The 22,499-nt window shown below is 45.3% G+C and overlaps 1 protein-coding gene across 1 annotated transcript in view; it reads left to right on the top strand.

Annotated features, from left to right (window-relative positions):
- The window catches only part of MAP7D2 (MAP7 domain containing 2), a 46,735-nt gene that overhangs the window by 1,230 nt on the left and 23,006 nt on the right, over positions 1 to 22,499 (top strand). The window contains exons 2-3 of the mRNA XM_030933648.1: positions 4,732 to 4,892; positions 6,620 to 6,747. Coding sequence (XP_030789508.1) covers positions 4,732 to 4,892; positions 6,620 to 6,747 — 289 coding nt within the window. The remainder of the gene's footprint in view (positions 1 to 4,731; positions 4,893 to 6,619; positions 6,748 to 22,499) is intronic.

Raw genomic sequence — 22,499 nt, 5'->3', positions numbered from 1 at the left:
CCTTGAAAATATTATGCTAAGTGAAAGAAACCAGTTGCAAAAGGCCACAAATTGTATGCTTCTATTTACATGAAATGTCTGAAATAGGAAAATCCGTGAAGATGGACAATAGATGGTGGTTATCCGAGATTGGAGGAGGGAAGGAAGGGGAGTGACTGCTTAACGGACAAAGAGTTTCTTTGGGGAATCTTGAAAATGTTTTAGAAGTAGACTGTGGTTATGGTTCCACAACCTTGTGAATGTACTAAAACCTCCAAATTGTGTGTATATGTGTATGTGTATATATATATGTATATGTATTTAAAGACAGGGTCTTGCTCTTTTACCCTGGGTGGAATGCAGTGATGTGATCATAGCTCACTGCAGCCTCGAACTCCAAGCCCTCCTCTCACCACAGCTTCCCAAGTAGCTGGGACTACAGGCACACACCACCATGCCTGGCTAATTTTTTGGATTCTTTGTAGGGACAGGGTCTCACTATGTTGCCCAGGCTGGTCTCAAACTCTTGGGCTCAAGCGTGACCCATCTGCGTCGGCCTCCCAAAGTGCTAGGATTACAGGTATGAGCCACCATGCCTGTCCTGTACACTTTTTAAAGGGTGAATTTTATGGTATATGAATTATATATCAAAAAACCCTAGCAAGTAGGAAGTACCTCATTTTGAGAATAAGGAATATGTTGTGGTTCCCTAATAGCAACTCCAGGATCAGTGATTTGCTAGGAAGACTCACAGGATCCCCAGTGAAAGGATGCAAGCAAAGTCAGCAAAGGGGAAAGGCACATGGGACAAAGTCCTGGGAAGACCAGGCACAAGCTTCCAGAGTCCTCTCCAGTGGAGCCGCTCAGGATGCCTTTCACCCCAGCAATGAGTTATGACAACATGTGTGAAATGTTGCCAACCAGGGAAGCTTTTTAGAGACTCAGTGCCCCCGGTTTTTACAGGGGGCTGGTCACATGCACCCCTTGCCCAGCACATACCCAAATTCCAGGTTCCCAGAAGGAAAACAGGTATTCAACATACACCATGTTGTTTGTTTATGCCCAGTGAGCCACTCATCAGTTAAAGGGGGGGTCGTCCCAAAATATAAGTTCCCAGGTGCCGGCCAAAGGCTAACCTTGTAAGCAGGCTTTTATAGGTACAGCAGTCAGGCCTGCTATATTAGCTCGTTTTTGCACAGTCCACCCACTTGACCCTTGGCCAAGGTGTCTTTACAGAAAATTTTTCAGTGGAGCACCATATAGCAGGGGGTGAGACCATCCTGCAATATGGATCTCAGTTATGTCCTTTAGGGGTTCTGGGACTTAGCAGTTAAAGCAAATCTCATTAACCAGAAAGTCTGTCTTTTTTCTTCTCTTCCTTTTCTTTTCTTTTCTTTTCTATTTATTTATTTATTTATTTGTTTGTTTATTTATTTAGGAGACAAGGTCTTGCTCTGTTGCTCTTAGCCACGCTGGAGTGCAGTGGCATGATCATGGCTCAACGCGTCCTCAACCTCCTGGGCTTAAGTGATCATCCCACCTAAGTCTCCTGAGTATCTGGGACTATAGGTGTGTGCTACCACACCTAGCTAATTTTTTTTTTTTTTTTTTTTTTTTTTTTTTTTTTTTTTTTTTTGTAGAGATAGGGTCTCCCTATGTTGCCCAGGTTGGTCTCAAACTCTGGGACTCAAGCGATCCTCCCACCTCGGCCTCCCAAAGTGCTGGGATTATAGGCTTAAGCCACTGCACCTGGCCTTAGAAAGGTCTGTTTGAGACAGCCAGGTGACCTCTTCCATCAGTTGCTGTATGAATCTTTTTACCTGGCCCGTGGCATCAACTCAGGCCCAGAACAGCTCTGGCCAGTAAGTTGAAACTGATCTGAATGCCTTCCAGGCCTGACGCGGTGTCATGATAATCATGGCACACACATAGGAACTGTGATCCCCAAGGGCTCATGTGGTTCCCTGGAAACAAAGAGTTGAAGATGTTAGGGTACACTAACAGGGTATCATTGGTCAGGCAGTCACCAACGTGGCCTCCAACTGTGGTGACTGGTACCTCAGGGTGCTCAGTCCAGTGCAGGTAATTCAGCTCCGTCCCAGGTTTCATGGGGGCTGCCTGAGGCCATCAGTCCCAAGCAGTTCTACCAGTGACCCTACTTCATCTTCTTGGCAAGTGCAGACGGCATCTGGAGGTGTTCTGTGGGACATACAGGAACTGGCCCCACCCCTGCCAACTCATAGTCATGCTGTCACGTGCCATCTAGGCTTAGCCATGGGTCTGAGTCCAAGGTGCTTTCAGCACAGGGAGTTTTCCTTCAGGAAGGAGAGCACTTCCAGGAGCAGTTATGAAAAACAGAGCACAAATGTCCTTCCCTATTGCTGTATCACCCCAGGTGTTGCATTATGTTGTTTTTCTCCATGTCCTATTCAATAATCAAAACTTTACATTTTCTTAATCATCCCCTACTCTCACCCAGACCTTTCAAAGAAAGGACAAAAGCATTTGTTAAAACCCATTTTTAATCCAACTTAACCAGAAAGATATATTGTGTTCAGGTATTAGGCTAAAATCCTAAATTTTCAAAACATTTTAAAGTAGGTTTATATCACCTCTGAGCCCTTTCATCTTGATCATTTATCCAGTGAGCAGCCTAGAAAGGATCAATCCCTTTCCAGTGACAGCTGCATTTAGCAAATTCCTTTACTGACACGTGTAGTGAGAGAAAGGTAGAGGAAATATAGTCAGGATCTCAGTCTATTACAAACTGCAGCTACTCCAGAAAATTAAACACAAAACATCAACAGCAGTGACACTTTCCCCAGAGGGGATGGAGTTCAGTCTGTCAGGGATGGCTGAAAGAGTCACATCGCCTGTGATGTGACTTGGAGCTTTTGTAGAAGTCATGTGTTGGGAATATAATCAGACTCTGCATCAGAAATATAGAGCCAATGAGCAGCTTGACTGTGGATGGTCCCATCAGAGAACAATCCCTGTCTTGTGGGCACTTGTATGTGACCCAGTCTAGCAGCATCCAGGATCTTTTTATAGTTTTGGGCCCCATGAAGGGCATTCTATATTTATAGTGGTCCCTAGTCAATTTTTAAAACTCGGAAAGAGTGTCTTTTTCTAGAAATTGCCTGTCTTTTCATAGCTCCCTTTTTCCAAAGGCTCCATTACACAAAAGTCCTAGCAGAAAAATCTACTACAGAGACTTGTTCTGATTCTAATATTTGGAGTTTAAATTCCAACCTACCCACTGCTTGGCAAAAAGCAAGGAAGCTGTGTCTCACTCTCACTTGGAGGAGAAAACAAAAACCAAAGGCATCTCTTGGGCTGCGCTTTTTCCTTCCCTTTAGCTAGCGTGCTACAGCCAAAAGCAGCCAGGGGGATCCATCGAGCCAACTCTCTTGGAGCTGCATTGGTCGTCTTTAAATTCCATAGGTCACTTTTACCTCTAGCAACAGCTCAGCTGCTGTTTTATACCGTGGATAACTTCATAGCCACCCAGGCATCACAAGTTTGTTCTCCTCCCTTTTGTCCTTTTCCCAAAATGTGATTTTACCATGTTTCAGCGAATTAGGGTCATTCCAGCAATTCCCATTTCTGACACTAGTTGTGCCAGAGTTCCCCAAGACCACCCCAGGTTTGATGATTGACTAGGAGAACTTGGAAGAATCACCATAGTTGCATTCATGACTCTGACTTATTTTTTCTTTCTTAGCTTTTTTTTTTTTTTTTTTTTTTTTTTGAGATGAGGTCTTTCTCTGTCATCCAGGTTGGAGTGTAGTGGTGCGATCTTGACTCACTGCAGCCTCAACTTTCCAGGCTCAAGTGATCCTCCTGCCTCAGCCTGCAGAGTAGCTGGGACTACAGGAGTGTGCCCCCATGCCAAGCTAATTTTTGTATTTTTTGTAGAGCTGGGGTTTCACCATGTTGCTCAGGCTAGTCTCAACCTCCTGAGCTCAGGTGAGCCACCATGCCCAACCCATGGCTGTGATTTATTATAGTGGGAGGAAACATGAAAAAACTAGCAAATGGAGGAGGTGCATGGGATTAAGTCCAGAGGTAACCAGCTGCGGATTTCCAAGAGTCTTCTCCCACTGGAGTCACACGGTATGAGCTTAATTCCTCTACCAACACATTGTGACAACATCTATGAAATGTTGCCAGGCTGGGAAGTTGGCTAGAAACTCATTGCCTAGGGTTTTTACTGGGGGCTAGATATGTAGGCATCCCCTCCCAGGCACATACCCAGATTCCAGACTCCCACAAGAAAAGCAGATGCTTAGCATAAACCATGCTGTTTGTATAAACAGTTTAGACACCCATCAGTTAATGGTGGGAACCCTTCCTGAAATCTAAGTTCCCAGATGCCAGCCAAGGGCCACCCATGTAAGCAGGCCTTTCCAAGCACAGCAGTCAGATCTGCTATGTTAACCCTTTTGTGCACAAGGAAATCAATGTTTAGAGAGGTTAAATAACCTGCCCAAGGTGATCCAGCTATTAGGTGGCAGTGCTAGGTCTCTGTGGCTCCAAAGTTCAGACTTTTAACCCCTGAAATAAACTTGAATAAACTTGACTCCTGAGTATGGGAGCCTTTTTAGGGTAAGATCCATCCTGTGTACAATAGAAAAGTATGATATTCATTGCCCAGGTCGTATTTTAACAGAAATGTGTTCTTCCCACCTCTGCTCTACTTTTTCCATCTGTACTCTGTGTCCTTCTGGCTGTTATACTGTAACTTTCTAGTATTCCCTGTCTGTCCTCGTTTAGCTCCTCTTGGCCCTCTTAACCCTTCTTACAAGTCTTCACCCACTCGAAACATTGAGAAGAAGAAAGCTACATCTACATCTATATCTGGCGCAGGAGATGTTGGGAAAGAAGCCCTTGCAGGAGGAGAGGCCTCTCTGGTAGGTTTAAAATCACCCACCCACTCACTCCTACAAACTGTGTTCTGTCTGATGGTGTTATTACTTCTGTGCTTGACCTGGGCTCTCTGTTTCCATCAATCTCCTAGGACTGCTCAAAGCAGGAAAGGGTAGATTTAGTTCAAAATTTTAACCAACCTTTGAAAATCACTTAAGTTTTTGCACCCTCTTAAGTCTTAGTACCTTGGAGCAAATTCTTAATGATGTCCTTGTCACAGCCTGCCCTCCAGAGGACAGGAGTCAGAAGGAATGTTCTATATATCCTCTGTCTTCCTCTTTACGGATATCTGATTCTGGGTCAGTCTTGCCTGTGCACCTAACTAGAACTGAGGATCTGCATCAACTTTTACCTACAAAGTAATCATTAAATATTCTTTTGAGATGACGTCTTTTTATGTTGCCCAGGCTGACCTTGAATTCCTAGGCTCAAGTAATCCTCCTGCCTCAACCTCCTAAGTAGCTGGGACTACAGGCACGTGTTACTATGCCAAGCTTAAACATTTTTGATGGCATACTGGTACTATCAGTAAATTAAATGTTGAGCAGGCACCCCCAATTGTGTCTGTTTATTTAGAAATTACACAATGCCATACTACTTTTGTTAGTTATCAGTTGCTACTTAACAAATCACCTCAAACCTTGGCAGCTTAAAGTAACAAATATCTATTAACTCATGGGTTCTTTGGGTCAGAAATTCAGAGTGACTTAGTGGTTCTGGGTACAAGGTCTTTCATGAGGTGTGGTCAAGATGTTGGCCAGGGCTGCATCATCTGAAAGCACAGCTGGGCCTCGTCTGAGACGGCTCATTCATGGCTGTTGGCAGGAGGCCTCAGTTCCTCACTGCATGGGCCTGTCCATAAAGCTGCTTGAGTATCCAAATGATGCCACAGCTGGCTTCCCTCCAGGCAAGCTATCGGGAAGCTGCAGTGTCCTTTAAGTAAGTCACTAAGATCAACCCACGCTCAAGGGGAGAGGAATTAAGCCTCACCTGTTGAAGGGAGGAATATCAAATAATGTCAGGACTTATTTTAAAACTACTGCATTTTATAATGCCATATTTTCTTTTCAAATCTGTTGTGGCTCTTAGAAGTGCATGTTTTAGACTCTTGGATTTTACTATACAGTGGATTAGTGTTGAAAGGGATTGGTGGAGTGTGGGGGCCAAATGAGGACTTGCTACAGAAAAGTGTGATAGGGAGAGAAGGGAGCTAACCTTCGTGGAGCACTTTCTGCAGGCTAGGCACTGATGTCTGTTCCCTTTTGCCAGGGGAGCTAATGGGAAGACCTACAGGACTAGATGGGGTTGCAGACCCCATTATACCATGTATACCATCAAGGGCCACAGCTCACTGTCTTGGATGTTATAACCACATTTTCACCCACTTGTAATTTTTTGTAGTGATTTTACATCTTTGTACTCTTTTCAGTTCCTATATGTCTAGGACCATAATATGATTGTGTTGTTAACTCTTTGAAAGATAACAAGGAGAAGGAAATCTTTGCGTTTTGAGGCTGATTTTTTTTTAACTGGATAATGTAAATATGACCTCATCCTGCCTCCCTGCAAAGATGCCTGCCATGTGAAGCATTATAGCTTCATATCGATCCCTCTGAAAGAAAGCTGTGCATTGTTCCTTCTGGGGTATTAGTCTCATAAACTGTGGAAGTAGTACCAGTCAAGGACTGTAGCTATCCTGTGTCCCCTACAGGTGGAGAAGGTGAAGCGGGGGCAGCGAACAGCAACTTCTCTTCCCATTGTGAACTTCGGGTCCCCTCTGAAAAGATGCGAGTTTTCTGGAGGCATTCCTAAGAGACCATCTTCTCCTGTGATATCCAAGTAAGCATGTCTCCCCTTTGCCAGACAGTCTGACTGTCATGAGTCTGTTTGCTAGGGCTTTGTGCCATCCAGTGTTGCAGCTCCTGCTCCCCCGTGAGGCATGGCCAGCCAGCAGAGGTAAGTGAGAGAAATGTTGGCCTTGGAGTTACCTGGCTTGACTCTCTGTGTATCTTCTGGGTGAAAGATCCTTTGCTAAGGGACCCCAGTGCATAACAGGGCTTTTATTTACCAAGATGATGCATTCAGCATTTTCTCTTTAGGTCCATGAATTCCATTTTCTGGTATTCTTCTTTTTCTAGTTGCATTTGGATTTCAGTGATTGCATTGGACTTGGGTTCCTCCTCACATTCTCCCCCACCTTGTTGTCTCTCTCTTTAATAGAGAGACAATAATAACTTGTCAGCCATGATCAGCAGTATTTTAATGAAGCAAATATATATGTGTGTGTGTTTTTTTTTTTTTTTTTTGAGACGGAGTCTGGCTCTGTCGCCCAGGCTGGAGTACAGTGGCCGGATCTCAGCTCACTGCAAGCTCCGCCTCCCGGGTTTACGCCATTCTCCTGCCTCAGCCTCCCGAGTAGCTGGGACTACAGGCGCCCGCCACCTGGCCCGGCTAGGTTTTTGTATTTTTTTTAGTAGAGACGGGGTTTCACCGTGTTAGCCAGGATGGTCTCCATCTCCTGACCTCGTGATCCGCCCGTCTCGGCCTCCCAAAGTGCTGGGATTACAGGCTTGAGCCACCGCGCCCGGCCTTATGTGTGTGTTTTTAAGAAATGGGGTCTGGCCAGGCGCGGTGGCTCACGCCTGTAATCCCAGCACTTTGGAAGGCCAAGGCGGGCGGATCACGAGGTCAGGAGATCAAGACCATCCTGGCTAACATGGTGAAACCCCGTCTCTACTAAAAATACAAAAAATTAGCCGGGTGTGGTAGCGGGCGCCTGTAGTCCCAGCTACTCAGGAGGCTGAGGCAGGAGAAAGGCATGAACTGGGGAGGCGGAGCTTGCAGTGAGCCGACATCACGCCCCTGCACTCCAGCCTGGGCAACAGAGCGAGACTCCATCTCAAAAAGAAAAGAAAGAAAAAAGAAATGGGGTCTTGTTGTGTTGCCCAGGCCTGGAGTGCACTGACTCTTCACAGGCATAATCACACCACGCTATAGCCTCCAACTCCTGGGCTCAGGTGATCCCCCCGCCTCAGTCTCCCAAGTAGCTGGGACCTTTGTACTCATGCACCATACACCACCATGCCTAATTTTTGTTAGGAACTAGGTAAACTCACCAATGAAACCATGTAACTGAAAAATTTACGATAACTATGTGACCACCAACGTCTTAAGTCATTAAAATATTTTACTGGCAGTAACTGACAAGACTCAGTAAATAACTCAGTCCAGTAGGACAGTGGAAACCATCTTTAGTAGGACAGAGAAAGAAAGAGAAATATGATTTAATTTGGGAAAATAGGAAAGTTTTTATATGGAGAGAATCATATAAACCTTATTCAGTGTATCAGTTTAGTTCAGAGAACGTTGGATAAAACACAAATTTAATGAACACTTGCAAATTTGTCAAAAATATTTAAAGATGACATCAGCTCTTAAATTTCTAACGTGTTGCTTTCTAACAGAGACTTTTTCACTACTATTAATATTTTTTTTAGAGATCACTATGGTTTTGATACACTACTAATACCTGCCATTGATGTGTTTGTCCTCCATAAGGAAAATCTTTCCATAGCACATCACTGAATTAAAAGCCTACTTTTCTTTCTTTCTTTATTTTTAGTTCGTGCAGCCTTTCTGTGCTAGTATTGTCCATCTTTGGTTATGGTATTGTTATCCTACCACCTCTTTAAATTTATTGTGTGGGCTCTACAATCCATTTCCCTCTGTCTTATTTCTGAGCCTTTTTCAGCTTCCACCCATGCATCATTACTCTGGTGTTAATTTTGGACATTTACATTAACAGAAAGAAAAGCCTCGTTTACACTGAGACTTTTACAGGTTCCACCCTCTCTCTTGCTGGAATTTGGACTCATGGTCCCTGCAGGGATACTAGCTTGCAAGTTTCATCATCGTTGTTATAAATGGTGGTATCTTCTATAGAAATGAGAATTATAGGTATACCTAATTTTGTCGTACTTTGCACTTCGCAAATACTGTTTTTGTTGTTGTTGTTGTTGTTGTTGTTGTTGTTTGTTGTTTTACAAATTGAAGTTTTGTGGCAACCCTGCATTGAGCATGTCTATCGATGCCATTTTTCCAATAGTGTGTGCTCACTTCTTGTCTCTGTGTCACATTCTGGTAATTCTCAAATTATCCGGACTTTGTTATTATATCCATCATGGTGATCTGTGATCAATGATCTTTGATGTTACTGTTGTAATTGTTTTGGGGTGCCATGAATTGCACCCATATAAGATGGCAAACTTAATGTGTGTGTTCTGACAGCTCCACTGGCAGGCCATTCCCCCATCTCCCTCTCCTCGGATCTCTCTACACCCTGAGACACAGTAATATTGAAATGAGGCCAATTAATAACCCAACAATGGCCTCTAGTGTCCAAGTGAAAGGAAGAGCCACAGATCTCTCACTTTAAATCAAAAGCTAGAAATGATTGAGCTTAGTGAGGAAGGCACATCAAAAGCTGACATGGACTGAAGGCTAGGCCTCTAGCACCAGTTAGCCAAGTCGTGAATGCAAAGGAAAAGTTACTGAAGGAAATTAAAAGTGCTACTCCAGTGAACACACAAACCATAAGAAAGGGAAACAGCGTGTATTAGTCAGGGTTCTCCAGAGGGACAGAACTAATAGGATAGATGTATATATAAAGGAGAGTTTATTAAGGAATATTGACTCGCACGATCACAAGGTAAAGTCCCACAATAGGCCATCTGCAAGCTGAGGAGCAAGGAAGCCAGTCCAAGTCCCAGAACCTCAAAAGCAGGGAAGCTGACAGTGCAGCCCTAAGTCTGTAGTCGAAGATCCAAGAGTCCAAAAGCTGAAGAACTTGGAGTCCGATGTTTGAGGGCAGGAAGCATCCAGCATGGGAGAAGTAGGCCAGAAGACTAAGCCAGTCTAATCATCCTTCTACGCTCTTCCACCTGCTTTTTTTTTTTTTTTTTTTTTTGAGCTGGAGTGTTGCTCTGTTGCCAGGCCGGAGTGTAGTGGCGAGATCTCAGCTCACTGCAACCTCCGCCTTCTCCTCCACCTCCCAGGTTCAAGCAATTCCCCTGCCTCAGCCTCCCGAGTAGCTGAGATTACAGGCATGCACCACCATGCCCCGCTGATTTTTTATATTTTGGTAGAAACAGGGTTTCACCATATTGGCCAGGATGGTCTCCATCTCCTGACCTTGTGATACACCCACCTCGGCCTCCCAAAATGCTGGGATTACAAGTGTGAGCCACCTCCACCTGCTTTTATCCTAACCATGCTGGCGGCTGATTAGATGGTGCCCACCTACGTTGAGGGTAGGTCTGCTTCTTCCAGTCCACTGACTCAAATGTTAATCTCCTTGGCAACACCCTCACAGACACACCCAGGAACAATACTTTGCATCCTTCAATCCAACCTGGTTGAAACTCACTATTAACCATCACAAGTCCACCTCTTGTCAACTTGAACCCATACACATCTCCTGAGATCATACATAATCTTCAAATAAAGACAAATAATAAGGTAATAATTACACCTATCCTTCCTACAACTGGAAGCACACCAATCCCCAACCCAAATGCTATTACAGAAAGTTAACACTTAAATGCTAATATGATGTCAATAAATCTTATGTCACATGATAAAGGAAAAAGAAAGGAAATGAAGGTAGTTTCTTCATCCACCATGACAGTGGATAAGGCATTCCGTGGGTCCACAGATGGTAGTCTTGGCAGAAGCATTGCATGCAGGATAGACAAACCTATATCCAGAGTAAGTGTCTACGTGCACACATGTTCTTAACAAAATAAGAAAGAAATACTCATGCAATTACAGTCCTCGTTTCTGTAACTGGTCCTGTGATCGTAGCTGGTATTGATGACTCCCTTCTTCTACTATCCATTCTGTATTTTCTTTGCCTTCAGCAAGCACCTCAGCAGGTCGTTGTCTTTTACCTGGTGGAGTGACCCAAAGTTTCATTCGTGAAGGGTCTGGGCCATTTGTGGTCTTGCCTAGATTGGGCTGTTGTAGTGTTCCATTGACCTTAATCACAGGGCATGGTAATACTAAGAGATGCCCTAAGGGATCTCCTGTATTCCAGGCATATTCTTCCTTACCTCCACTGTGGAGTAGTAGACTGATTTCATCTTCATCGGCTGGGTCAATCACCCCAGTCAACACTAACTGTCTTCTTAGCCTGCTGACTTAGAAGTAGGAGGAGCCTAAAGTGTCCAGGTGGCAATCTTTGTTGTGTGGTGGCAGCATTCCTCCTGCTGGAACTAAGACCTCTAGGCCAGCAGAACATAATGTTGCGGGAACAAGAAGCAAAAATTTTGCTAGTGGGTCGCTAGGGGTGATGGTGAGTGGTGTCACTTCCATTTTCACCCCTTGATTCCTGGACCCATGAATCCTGGCTATGGGAGAAACAGTACCATATATAGGACGTTGATTCAGAACATACACAGCCTTCTGAAGAACTTTGCCCCAGCGCTGCGAACTATTGTCACCTAGTTGGCATTGTAATTGTGACTTCAAAAGGCCATTCCACTGTTCTATCAATCCAGCTGCTTCAGGATAATGGGGAATATGTTAAGACCAGTGAATTCCATGAGCATGAGCCACTGCTGTACTTCTGTAGCCGTAAAGTGAGTGCCCTGTTCAGAGTCAATGCTATGTGGAATACCGTGATGGTGGATAAGGCATTCCATGGGTCCACAGATGGTAGTCTTGGCAGAAGCATTGTGTGCAGGATAGACAAACCTATATCCAGAGTAAGTATCTATTCCAGTGAGTACAAACTGCCCTTTCCATGATGGAAGAGGTCCAGTATAATCAACCTGCCACCAAGTAGTTGACTGAAGAATGGTGCATATCGAGGGCTCAGAATTGGTCTCTGCTGCTGGCAAATTGGGCACTCAGCAGTGGCCGTAGCTAGGTCAGCCTTGGTGAGCGGAAGTCTGTGTTGCTGAGCCCGTGTGTAACCTCCATCCCTGCCACCATGGCCACTTTGTTCATGGACCCATTGTACAATGACAGGGGTGGCTGGGGAAAGAGGCTGAGTGGTGTCCATAGAACGAGTCGTCCTATCCACTTGATTATTAAAATCCTTCTCTACTGAGGTCACCCATTGGTGAGCATTCACATGGGATACAAATATTCTCAGTTTTTGACCCCTCAGAAAGGTCCATCCACATACCTCTTCACCAGATTTCTTTGTCATCAATTTTGCAATCATACTTCTTCCAAGTCCCTAACCATCCAGCTAAACCATTGCCTACAGCCCATGAATCAGTATATAATCACATATCTGGCCATTTCTCCTTCCAAGTAAAGTGCATAACAAGGTGCAGTGCTCGGTGTTGTGCCCACTGGGAAGATTTCCCTTCGCCACTGTCCTTCAGGAATGTCCCAGAAAGGGGCTGTAGTGCCGTAGCTGTACACTTTCAGGTGGTGCCTGCATATCATCCACAGCCATCTGTAAATCAGGCCCTAGTCTTCTCTTCCTCTGTCAACTGATCATAGGGAACCCCCCCACCCCTGCCATGAGGCCATTGGTGCAGGCTGGGGGAGAGAAGGCAGGGTGGTAGGGCATTTGAGCCACTTCCTCATGTAATTTACTTGTGCCCTCAGGACCTGCTTGAGCCCGATCATGTATATACCACTTCCATTTGATGATGGAATACTGCTGTGCACACCCCGCTTTATGGCTAGATAGGTCAGAAAGCACCCAGTTCATGATAGGCAGTTCAGATGGCAAGGACTGGCTTCCTTGCTCCTCAGCTTACAGATGGCCCATTGTGGGACTTCACCTTGTGATTGCGAGTCAGCACTCCTTAATAAACTCCCCTTTATATATACATCTATCCTATTACTTCTGTCCCTCTAGAGCTATTTTGGTACCAGGAGTAGTTCTAGAGGAACAGAATATTAAGGATGGAGTTCTTCCGTTGGTTTGGGGGTTTCTGGAGTTGGCTTCTCAGAAGCAAGATCACAACTCACTCTGTGCTGTTTCTTTGAAGTTGAAAATCCCCCCCCCCTTTTTTTTTTTTTGAGATGGAGTCTCGCACTGTCCCCTGGGCTGGAGTGCAGTGGTGCAATCTCAGCTCACTGCAACCTCCACCTCCCAGGTTCAAGTGATTCTCCTGCCTCAGCCTCCCGAGTAACTGGGATTACAGGCATGCGCCACCAAGCCCGGCTAATTTTTGTATTTTTCGTAGAGATGGGGTTTCACCATGTTGGCCAGGCTGGTCTCGAATTCCTGACCTCGTGATCCACCTGCCCTCGGCCTCCCAAAGTGCTGGGATTACAGGCATGAGCCACTGCGCCTGGCCAAAAATCTTTTTTTAAAAAACTTTTATTTTAGTTTCAGGGGCACGTGTGCAGGTTTGTTCTATAGATGAATTGCGTGTCATAGGCCAGGCGTGGTGGCTAACACCTATAATCCCAGCACTTTGGGAGGCCAGAGCGGGTGGATCACAAGGTCAGGTGTTCGAGACCAGCCCGACCAACATAGTGAAACCACATGTCTATGAAAAATACAAAACATTAGCCAGGCATGGTGGCCCGCACCTGTAATCCCAGCTACTCGGGAGGCTGAGGCAGGAGAATCGCTTGAACCCAGGAGGTGGAGGTTGCAGTGAGCTGAGATCGCACCACTGCACTCCAGCCCGGACAATAGTGCAAGACCCTGTCTCAAAAAATAAAAAATAAATTGCCTGTCACAGGGTTTTGGTGTACATATTATTTTGCCACCCAGGTAATAAGCATAGTACCCAATGGGTAGTTTTTTTATTCTCACCCTCCTCCCACACTCCACCCTCAAGTAGGCCCCAATATCTGTTGTTCCCTTCTTCACGTGCAAGTGTACTCATTGTTTAGCTCCCAATATTAAGTGAGAATATAGTGTCTGGTTTTCTGTTTCTGCATTTGTTCACTTAGAATAATGTGAAGTCGAAAATGTTGAAAAAGATTGTGTTTCTAGAACTATTTTATACACACACACACGTACACACACACACACACACACACACACACATATATATATATATATATATATATTTTTTTTTTGAGACGGAGTCTCACTCTGTTGCCCAAGCTGGAGTGCAATGGCATGATCTCGGCTCACTGCAACCTCTGCCTCCCGGGTTCAAGCGATTCTCCTGCCTCAGCCTCCCGAGTAGCTGGGACTACAGGTGCGTGCCACCACACCCACCTAATTGTGTGTGTGTGTTTTTTTTTTGTTTTTTTTTTTTTTTTTTTTAAGTGGAGATGGGTTTTCACCATGTTAGCCAGGATGGTCTCGATCTCCTGACCTTGTGATCCCCGTGCCTCAGCCTCCCAAAGTGCTGAGATTACAGGTGTGAGCCACCACGCCTGGCCAACTATTTTAAAGGACACATCATCTGAGTTTTGTAAAAGCTGTCCCTGATCAAAGAGACTTGGTTAAAATTCCAGACTTTTTTATGCAGTTTAATTTAGAGAAAAAAATTTAATTTCCACTCTGTCTAGAACACTAGTAGGCACATAGTAGGTACATTAAATATTTGTGGAATGAATGAATGCAGGTCACTGCCCAGTGTCTCAGAGAATCTCCAAATGAGTGAGAAGAGTCCCTATTTCAAGGAACCTCCAGCAAGGTGGGGGGAGCCTTGTACACAGTTGAGCACAGTACAGGCCCTAATCCAAAGAGCTACCCATCTGCTCAGGACTCCGCTCAGTCATCATCCTCTCCAGAGCCAGCCAAAGCTGAATTCACCCCCTTCTCTGTGTTTACAGAGCATCGTGTGCAGTGCTGTCTCACTCACTCAGTTAACATCCAGCTCTCTCCTAAGGGCTGAGGATGCAAAAGTCCCTGCCCTCCTGGAGCTTATGTGACAGTGAACAGCATGGATAAGATCAGGTGGCGATAAGCACTGTGAAAAAAAATTAAACCAGTTCAGATGACAGAGTGGTAGAAGGGAGTAGCTGGATAAGGTAGTCAGGAAAGGATTCTCTGAGAAGGTGACATTATAGCAGAGCCGTACATGAAACTAGGGCATAGGCGGGGTTGGTCTATGCCTCATTGCTTGGTGTTAATGTTTTATACTTAGCAATCTCCTGCTAGACTACTATGAGGTTGGAAACTGTCTTGATTTATTGTTGCACAGTAGGTGCTCAGTATGTGTGTGTGTTAGTCTGTTTGGCTGCTAAACTGAGTGGCTTATAAACAACAGAAATGTATTCCTCACAGTTCTGGAGGCTAGAAAGTCCATGATCAAGGTATGGCCAGATTCAGTGTCTCGTGCGGGCCCATTTCTTGATTCATGAACAACCATCTTCTCAATGTGTCCTCACATAATGGAAGGGGAGCAAGGGAGCTCTCTGGGGTCTCTTTTATAAGGGCACTAATGCCATTCAGGAGGGTTCCACCTTCATGACCTAATCACCTCCCAAAGGCCCCACCTCCTAATGCCACCACCATGGAGTTAGGGTTTCAACTTACATATTTTGAGGAGACACAAACATTCAGACATAGCAGTGGTATGGGATGCAAGTAAGAAGGGAAGGAGAAGCTGGAGGGCCAGGGTAGGGTTGCCTGGCAGATAGGGAAAATGCTGAGACCAGACCTGCTCGAGGACTTTGTCCTTTGCTCACTTCTGAGCTCAAACGACCCGCCTGCCTCTGCCTCCCAGAGTGCTGGGGTTACAGGCACGAGCCACTGCGCATGGCCAGTTGTATCATTCTTTTTATTTTTTATTTTTATTTTTGGAGACAGGGTCTCACTCTGTCGCCCAGGCTGGAGTACAGTGGCACAGTCTCTGCTCACAGCAACCTTTGCCTCGCAGGTTCAAGCAATTTTCCTGCCTCAGCCTCCCAAGTAGCCGGGATTATAGGCACGCACCACGACGTCTGGCTAATTTTTGTATATTTAGTAGGGACGGGGTTTCACTATATTGGCCAGGCTGGTTTTGAACTCCTGACCTCAAGTGATCCACCTGCCTTGACCTTCCAAAGTGCTGTGATTACAGGCGTGAACCACCGTGCCCGGCCATTTATGTCATTCTTTATACCTTACATGTTTTGTAAATATTCTCTCGCATACTCAATGTTGGAAAAACATAATAAAAAAGACTTACTTGATTTTTAGAATGGTGCCACACACAAAACAAACCCCCACCAAAACTGGTATTTTTGACATTCCTTCTGTGCAGACCAAGTGTGTGATTTTTAAAACACACTGGAAATGATGTGGCTTTGAAAAGGGGCTCAGTTAGCCCTTTGAACTCCCCCATCCAGAATCCCAGGCAGGTCGTGTGATTAATGATCTCTTTTCCTGTGACCTCCTAAGCTCTGACAGTGCATTGTTCTCCTGCCTGATCTCAGATAAATTAAGCCACTGTTGGGTGGCTGTGCATGTTAATAGCATTGCTCTTTTAAGTGTTCAAGTTTATTTTTATTGTTTTCATCATTGGGTACTTGCATGGGTTTTAGGAAACTAGATTCAACAACACTCTGAAAGACATAGATGGAGCATAGCTTTGTTCCCGTAACCTCAAGAAAAGAAATCCAGTGTGGCCAAGTGGATTTGTCCAGCCTGTCTCTGCCTCTGAGTGTTGATGCTGCCTGTACTTCCAGGTCTTCAGCGTGAAATATTCTCTAATGGTTTTATATTCTTAGAAATATATTCTAAGTCAATTTGGTCATTATGATAGGTAATATTTCAGCCATCTATTGCTGCTGTTACAAAGCCCCCAAAATTGAGTTGCTTAAACAGTAATTTGTTATTCATTTTCACAGTTCTGTGACTTGGGCTTACTGGGAGGTTCTCTCTTTGGATCTTTTGTGCAGTTGCTCTGTGAGTTGACTTGGGTTACCCAGGGTCTTCCATGCCATTGCAGTCCAGTGTTGACTGGAGCTGCAATTACCTAGAGCTCAGCTGAGCTGAAGGTTCAAGATAGACCATTTTCCCGCTTGTCAGTTGATGATGGCTGTTGGCTGGGAGCTCAGCTGAGGCTGTCAAACCAGAGTGCCTACTATGGCTTCTCTGCATGGCTTAGGCTTCTCACAGTGGCTGGGTTCCAACAAGAAATGGCCCCAAGATTGAGCATCTTTGGGGGCAGGAAGCAGAAGCTGTCGGGCCAGTGAAGGACTATGCCCTGAATTGGCACAGTCTTACTTGTCTGCTGTATTTGATAGGTCAAAGCAGTCGGGCCAACCTAGATTCAATGGGATGAAGAGATAAACTCATAAGATCATGTGGGATGGGAGATATTATTGTGGCCATCTTTGGAAAATTCAGTGTGCCAAAGATAATCACTTCCAGAGGTAGATCATAGCTGAGATCAGTTTTGTTTCAGGGACCTAGTTTAATTTCACTTTATCATGTATTGAAAACAAAACATATTCCATATGAGGGAAAACATTAGATAAAGGTGTCTGGATGGCCCAAAATAAGTACCTCCCACTTTACTCCAAATCACAGACCCATGGAAGGCTCCCTCCCAGACCCAGGCTATCCATTTGGTGGCTGAGGACATTTAATGGATCCTGGCTGGGTGCCCTTCCCATAAGCTGCTCTGGGAGATGTGTGGCGTGGTTATCCTCTCCCACAGATAAGCATCTACAGCAGGCTAGGCTCCCACAAGGGCGATTTAACTGCTGTTTTTGCCAGCACATCATTCTCCAGTAGGCTTTTACATTCTTATCTGAAATTCTTCCTGAAGAGGGTAATTGAAAATGTCAAGTGATATCCCCTCCTTGCAACCATACCTGTATACTCACTCAGTCCTGTATTTTTGAGTCTTATCAGAGGATTATTTGAGTTTAGACCAATTTTTTCAACTTTTAAATTTCGAAAAGATTTCAGCCTTGCCAAAGATTCACAAGACTAGAACAAAGAACTTTCTTCCACACCTTTTATCCTGTATTAATGTGTAGCCACATTTCTGTCATCCTTCCCATCCCCTGTCACCCTCACTCAGTCTTGCACAGTCTCTCACATTCATCCTCCATAGATGCACACACAGGCACACATACACAGATTTCTCCCAGAACCGTTTGAGAGTAACCTGCAGACATCATGCCCCTTTGCCCCTAAGAACGAAGACATTATTTTCCATTGTTATGGAAATCAGAAAGTTTAACTTGGTACTGTTACTTAATTTCTAATGTATGTGCAACTTTTGCCAGGTGTCCCAATAAGATTCTGGGTTTTTTTGAGACAGACTCTCACTGTGTGGCCCATGCTGGAGTGCCGTGACGTGATCTCAGCTCACTGCAACCTCTGCCTCCCAGGTTCAAGTGATTCTCCTGCCTCAGCCTCTCGAGTAGCTGGGATTACAGGGGCACACCACCACACCTGGCTAATTTTTATATTTTTAGTAGAGATGGGGTTTTACCGTGTTGGCCAGGCTGGTCTCAAACTCCTGACCTCAAGTGATCTGCCTGCCTCGACCTCCCAAAGTCCTGGGATTACAGGCATGAGCCACCAGGTCTGGCCTAATAGAATTTTTTATATCACTTTTTTTTTTCCTGGTCCGGGGTCCAACCCAGGATCCCACATTGCATTTAATTGTCTCATCTTCTTAGTCTCCTTTCAGCTGAAGCAGTTCCTCAGCCATTCTTTTTCCTGACCTTGACATTATTTTATTTTATTTTTTGAGACAGTGTCTCCCTCTGTGACCAAGGCTAGAGTGCAGTGGTGCAATCTCGGCTCACTCCGCCTCCCGGATTCAAGTGATTCTCCTGCCTCAGCCTCCCGAGTGGCTGGGACTACAGGCGCGTGCCACCACATCTGGCTAATTTTTTGTATTTTTAGTAGGTACGGGGTTTCACCGTGTTAGCCAGGATGGTCTCGATCTCCTGACCTCGTGATCCACCCACCTCAGCCTCCCAAAGTGCTGGGATTACAAGCGTGAACCACTGTGCCAGGCCAACCTTGACATTTTTAAAGAATATAGGCTAGTCGTCTTGAGGATTGTCCTTCAGTTTGGATAGGCCTGACGTTTCCTCTCATCACATTCAGGTTGTGTTCTTTGGGCAAGAATCTCGTGGCACAGGTATTGGGTCCTTCTCAGTACCTCATATCAGGAGGCTATGATGTCAGTTTGTTTAATTACTGGTGATGTTAACTTTGATTACTGGATTAAGGTGGTGTTCCCAGGTTTCTCCAGTGTAAAACTGCTGCTCTTTCTTATCTGGGAAGTAACAAACTTTTCTTTTTTTTTTTTTTTTTTTTTTGAGACGGAGTCTCACTCTGTCGCCCGGGCTGGAGTGCAGTGGCCGGATCTCAGCTCACTGTAAGCTCCGCCTCCCGGGTTTACGCCATTCTCCTGCCTCAGCCTCCCGAGTAGCTGGGACTACAGGCGCCCGCCACCTCACCCGACTAGTTTTTTTGTATTTTTTAGTAGAGACGGGGTTTCACCATGTTAGCCAGGATGGTCTCGATCTTCTGACCTCGTGATCCGCCCGTCTCGGCCTCCCAAAGCGCTGGGATTACAGGCTTGAGCCACCGCGCCCGGCCTAGTAACAAACTTTTCTAAATGTTAGCTGAGCTGTGCTGATGAAGCCGAGACCCCTCCTATGCAGTGAGTGGGCTGTGTTCACTCACTGCATGGAGTCAAGTGGTTTTGGAGAACATGGAACTAGGTTCCAAGATTGGAGGAAAAAAGTCCTTTGGTAGTTCCACTTTGCAGTCAACTCACATTCAGAAGCATGACAACCCTCTCCAGAGAGTTATTCTTGCCACTCTGTTTACAGAGGTGTTTGTTCGTATTTTCTACCAGTCATGGAACCTAAAAAGTTATATCACCCTGCCTTATGTTCCTGGAAGGCCTAGTTTACCATCCTAAACACACCTTGTGAATCCTCTTTGTTATATTTTTATTGGACCTTAAAAAATTAAAGTGGAAGAGCTAAAAAAGTGAGACAAAGAACAAATGCCTTGAGTGCCAGCCCTGGCACTCTTGTCTGTTTGCATTTCTTTGGGAAAGGTTGTTTAAACTCTTAGGACTTTGGTTTTCTTCTCTAAAATATGGTCAATAGTAATTTCCTACCTACCTCACTGGATTACTGTGGCAATCAAATAGACCCTTGTTAAATAGATGAGAAGGTACTTCAAAATAAACCTCCATACAAGCACAGTGAGTTCCCCTAATTAATTCATGTTTCTTTCATCAGCCAAGATACCTATTTCCAGGAAATTGAAAATTAGCTTGCCAGACTTTCTTTGGCTTGCAGCAATGTGAGCAGGGCTGACCAGAGAGCCGAGGAGTCTGACATACCAGCCTTGTGGGTTTAGTTTCTTCCAGATACCTGTGCTTAGCACTTTTGCAGGGCAGCTGGCAGGGTACAAAGTCCATGTAAGCAAGTGGCAGGGCAGGATGAGCAGGAAACTTGACAGATTGTAGATAACATTGGGAACTTCTTTTTTTTTAAATTCTGTATTTTGGTCACTCACTGTAAAAAAGTAAAATCTGACTTGCCCACACTTCTCTGATTTGAAGGTCATGTTTGTGTGTGCATATGAGTGTGTGTGTGTGTGTGTGTGTGTGTGTGTGTGTGTGTGTGTGTTTTCTAACTTACTCTGTTTATTGGGCAGGGGCTGGGGTAGGGGACTGTAAACTGACTTCTTAATGAGTTTTATCCCAAATAATCCACCCTTACTTCTCAGGTAGAAGTTATTTTTAAATGTGTGCTCATGGGTAATTGGTCCAGTTTTATTTAGAATGGAACCTCGCAGTCTGTGGCATGAACTGAACCTACATGCGACCATTCTTTGAAAACAAGAAAGGCTGTTCAGGGCTATGCCACCTTGAGGCTGTCAGAACCTCCCCCACCTAGGCCGCCCTGGCCTTTTCTCCCTAGGATTAGGATCTTGGCCTGCATTTCCATTTACTTAGATGGGTCTGACATAGGCGACAGGCTCCTACCACACTGACTGAGTGTGTGAGCCATTTAAGCAGACACAGAGGTCGTATTGGAACTCAGATGCTGGCTATGGCTGCTGAGGCTGCAGCCAGTTTAGGCCTCCCACCCACTCCCCCCAGTCCAGCCCTGGAGACCGTCATGGTCGGAGTCATGTCTGCAGGAAGGCTCCTTGTCTACCTACCCATTCATGGGCAGAAGTGCCGCTTCAGGGACCCCTGAAGCAGAACCCACCTCTTTCTATACTGCTTAGAGAAGCCCAGAGTGTGGGCTCACAGGCAAGTTCCAGGGAGAGAACAAGAACAGGCAGGATTGTGCACACCCAGCACTTTTGCTCATTCTCACCAATCAGAGAAATCATACCTCATTCCATGGGGAGGAGGGTGAGGGCAAGCAAGAAGATCAGGTGGGATTTGCCAGGCCTTCCAGTGCCAGAAAGTCCTCCTCAACTGGTCAAGGTAGGAATGCTTATGGGATGAGAAAGTGTTTCCATCTGTTATCATCTACCATGAGATAGTATTCTTTCCTACAGCTTCTATTGCCAAGTTTCAGATCCACTCCCTGCCCCTGTACTGTTGTTGGATCAAAGGACACATATCATTCACATGACAATTCAGTGGGGAGGTAATGTGCTTTGATCTTGGTAAGGCACTAGACCAAATCTCTCGAGACACCCTCGTGGTGGTTGGGTGGTAGGTATACAGCTGTACTGTGGACGCCACTCACCTTAGATAACAGCATGAAAGGAAGGCGTGACCAAGCAAAAGACCACCTGCTGTATCTTTATACAGATTAGTTGAGCCTCAATTCAGGCTCAACTAATGCATATAGTTAGTACACATTGTGTAACTCATTAGAAAACCATGGTCAGTGGAGCACTGTCAGTGTGAGCAAGCAGGATATGGGCTCCCCTGTTATTATAGTTCATCTTCCTGATTTTAGTTCATTCTTATCTGTGAGGATTATTTGGATTTTTAGTTTATCATCTAATTGATCAACACCAATACCTAACAGCTATTGAGTGCTTACTCTGTGCCAGCTCTAGAAAGATCATCTTGGAGGCCGGGCGCGGTGGCTCAAGCCTGTAATCCCAGCACTTTGGGAGGCCGAGACGGGCGGATCACGAGGTCAGCAGATCGAGACCATCCTGGCTAACACGGTGAAACCCCGTCTCTACTAAAAAATACAAAAAAACTAGCTGGGCGAGATGGCGGGCGCCTATAGTCCCAGCTACTCGGGAGGCTGAGGCAGGAGAATGGTGTGAACCCGGGAGGCGGAGCTTGCAGTGAGCTGAGATCTGGCCACTGCACTCCAGCCTGGGCGACAGAGCGAGACTCCACCTCAAAAAAAAAAAAGATCATCTTGGGGTCTTGGTGACCCCAAACACAGACTTAGTTGCCATGGTAACACAGGAAGTGGAGCAGAGCTGTAAGAAGGCTGTCTGGCCTGTTCACTGTGGGAAGCCATTTCACCTCTCTAAGCCTAGTTTTCTCATCTGTAAAGTGGCCATGATAATAGTACCTGTGTCATACCATTTACACACATATGTACACAAATATGTGTCTGTAGACATTTAGCAGCCTTGTGGCTGGCGTCTAGACAGCACTCAGTAAACATGGACACAACAGCAGAGAGTGTGAATGAAAGTCTGAGCTCCAAATGGTCAGGGGAAAGACCTGGTCTGACTGTGTCAG

This window comes from Rhinopithecus roxellana, chromosome 7 (genome assembly GCF_007565055.1).
Source record: "Rhinopithecus roxellana isolate Shanxi Qingling chromosome 7, ASM756505v1, whole genome shotgun sequence".
Lineage (NCBI taxonomy): Eukaryota > Metazoa > Chordata > Mammalia > Primates > Cercopithecidae > Rhinopithecus > Rhinopithecus roxellana.
This window is presented reverse-complemented; position numbering and strand designations above follow the sequence as displayed.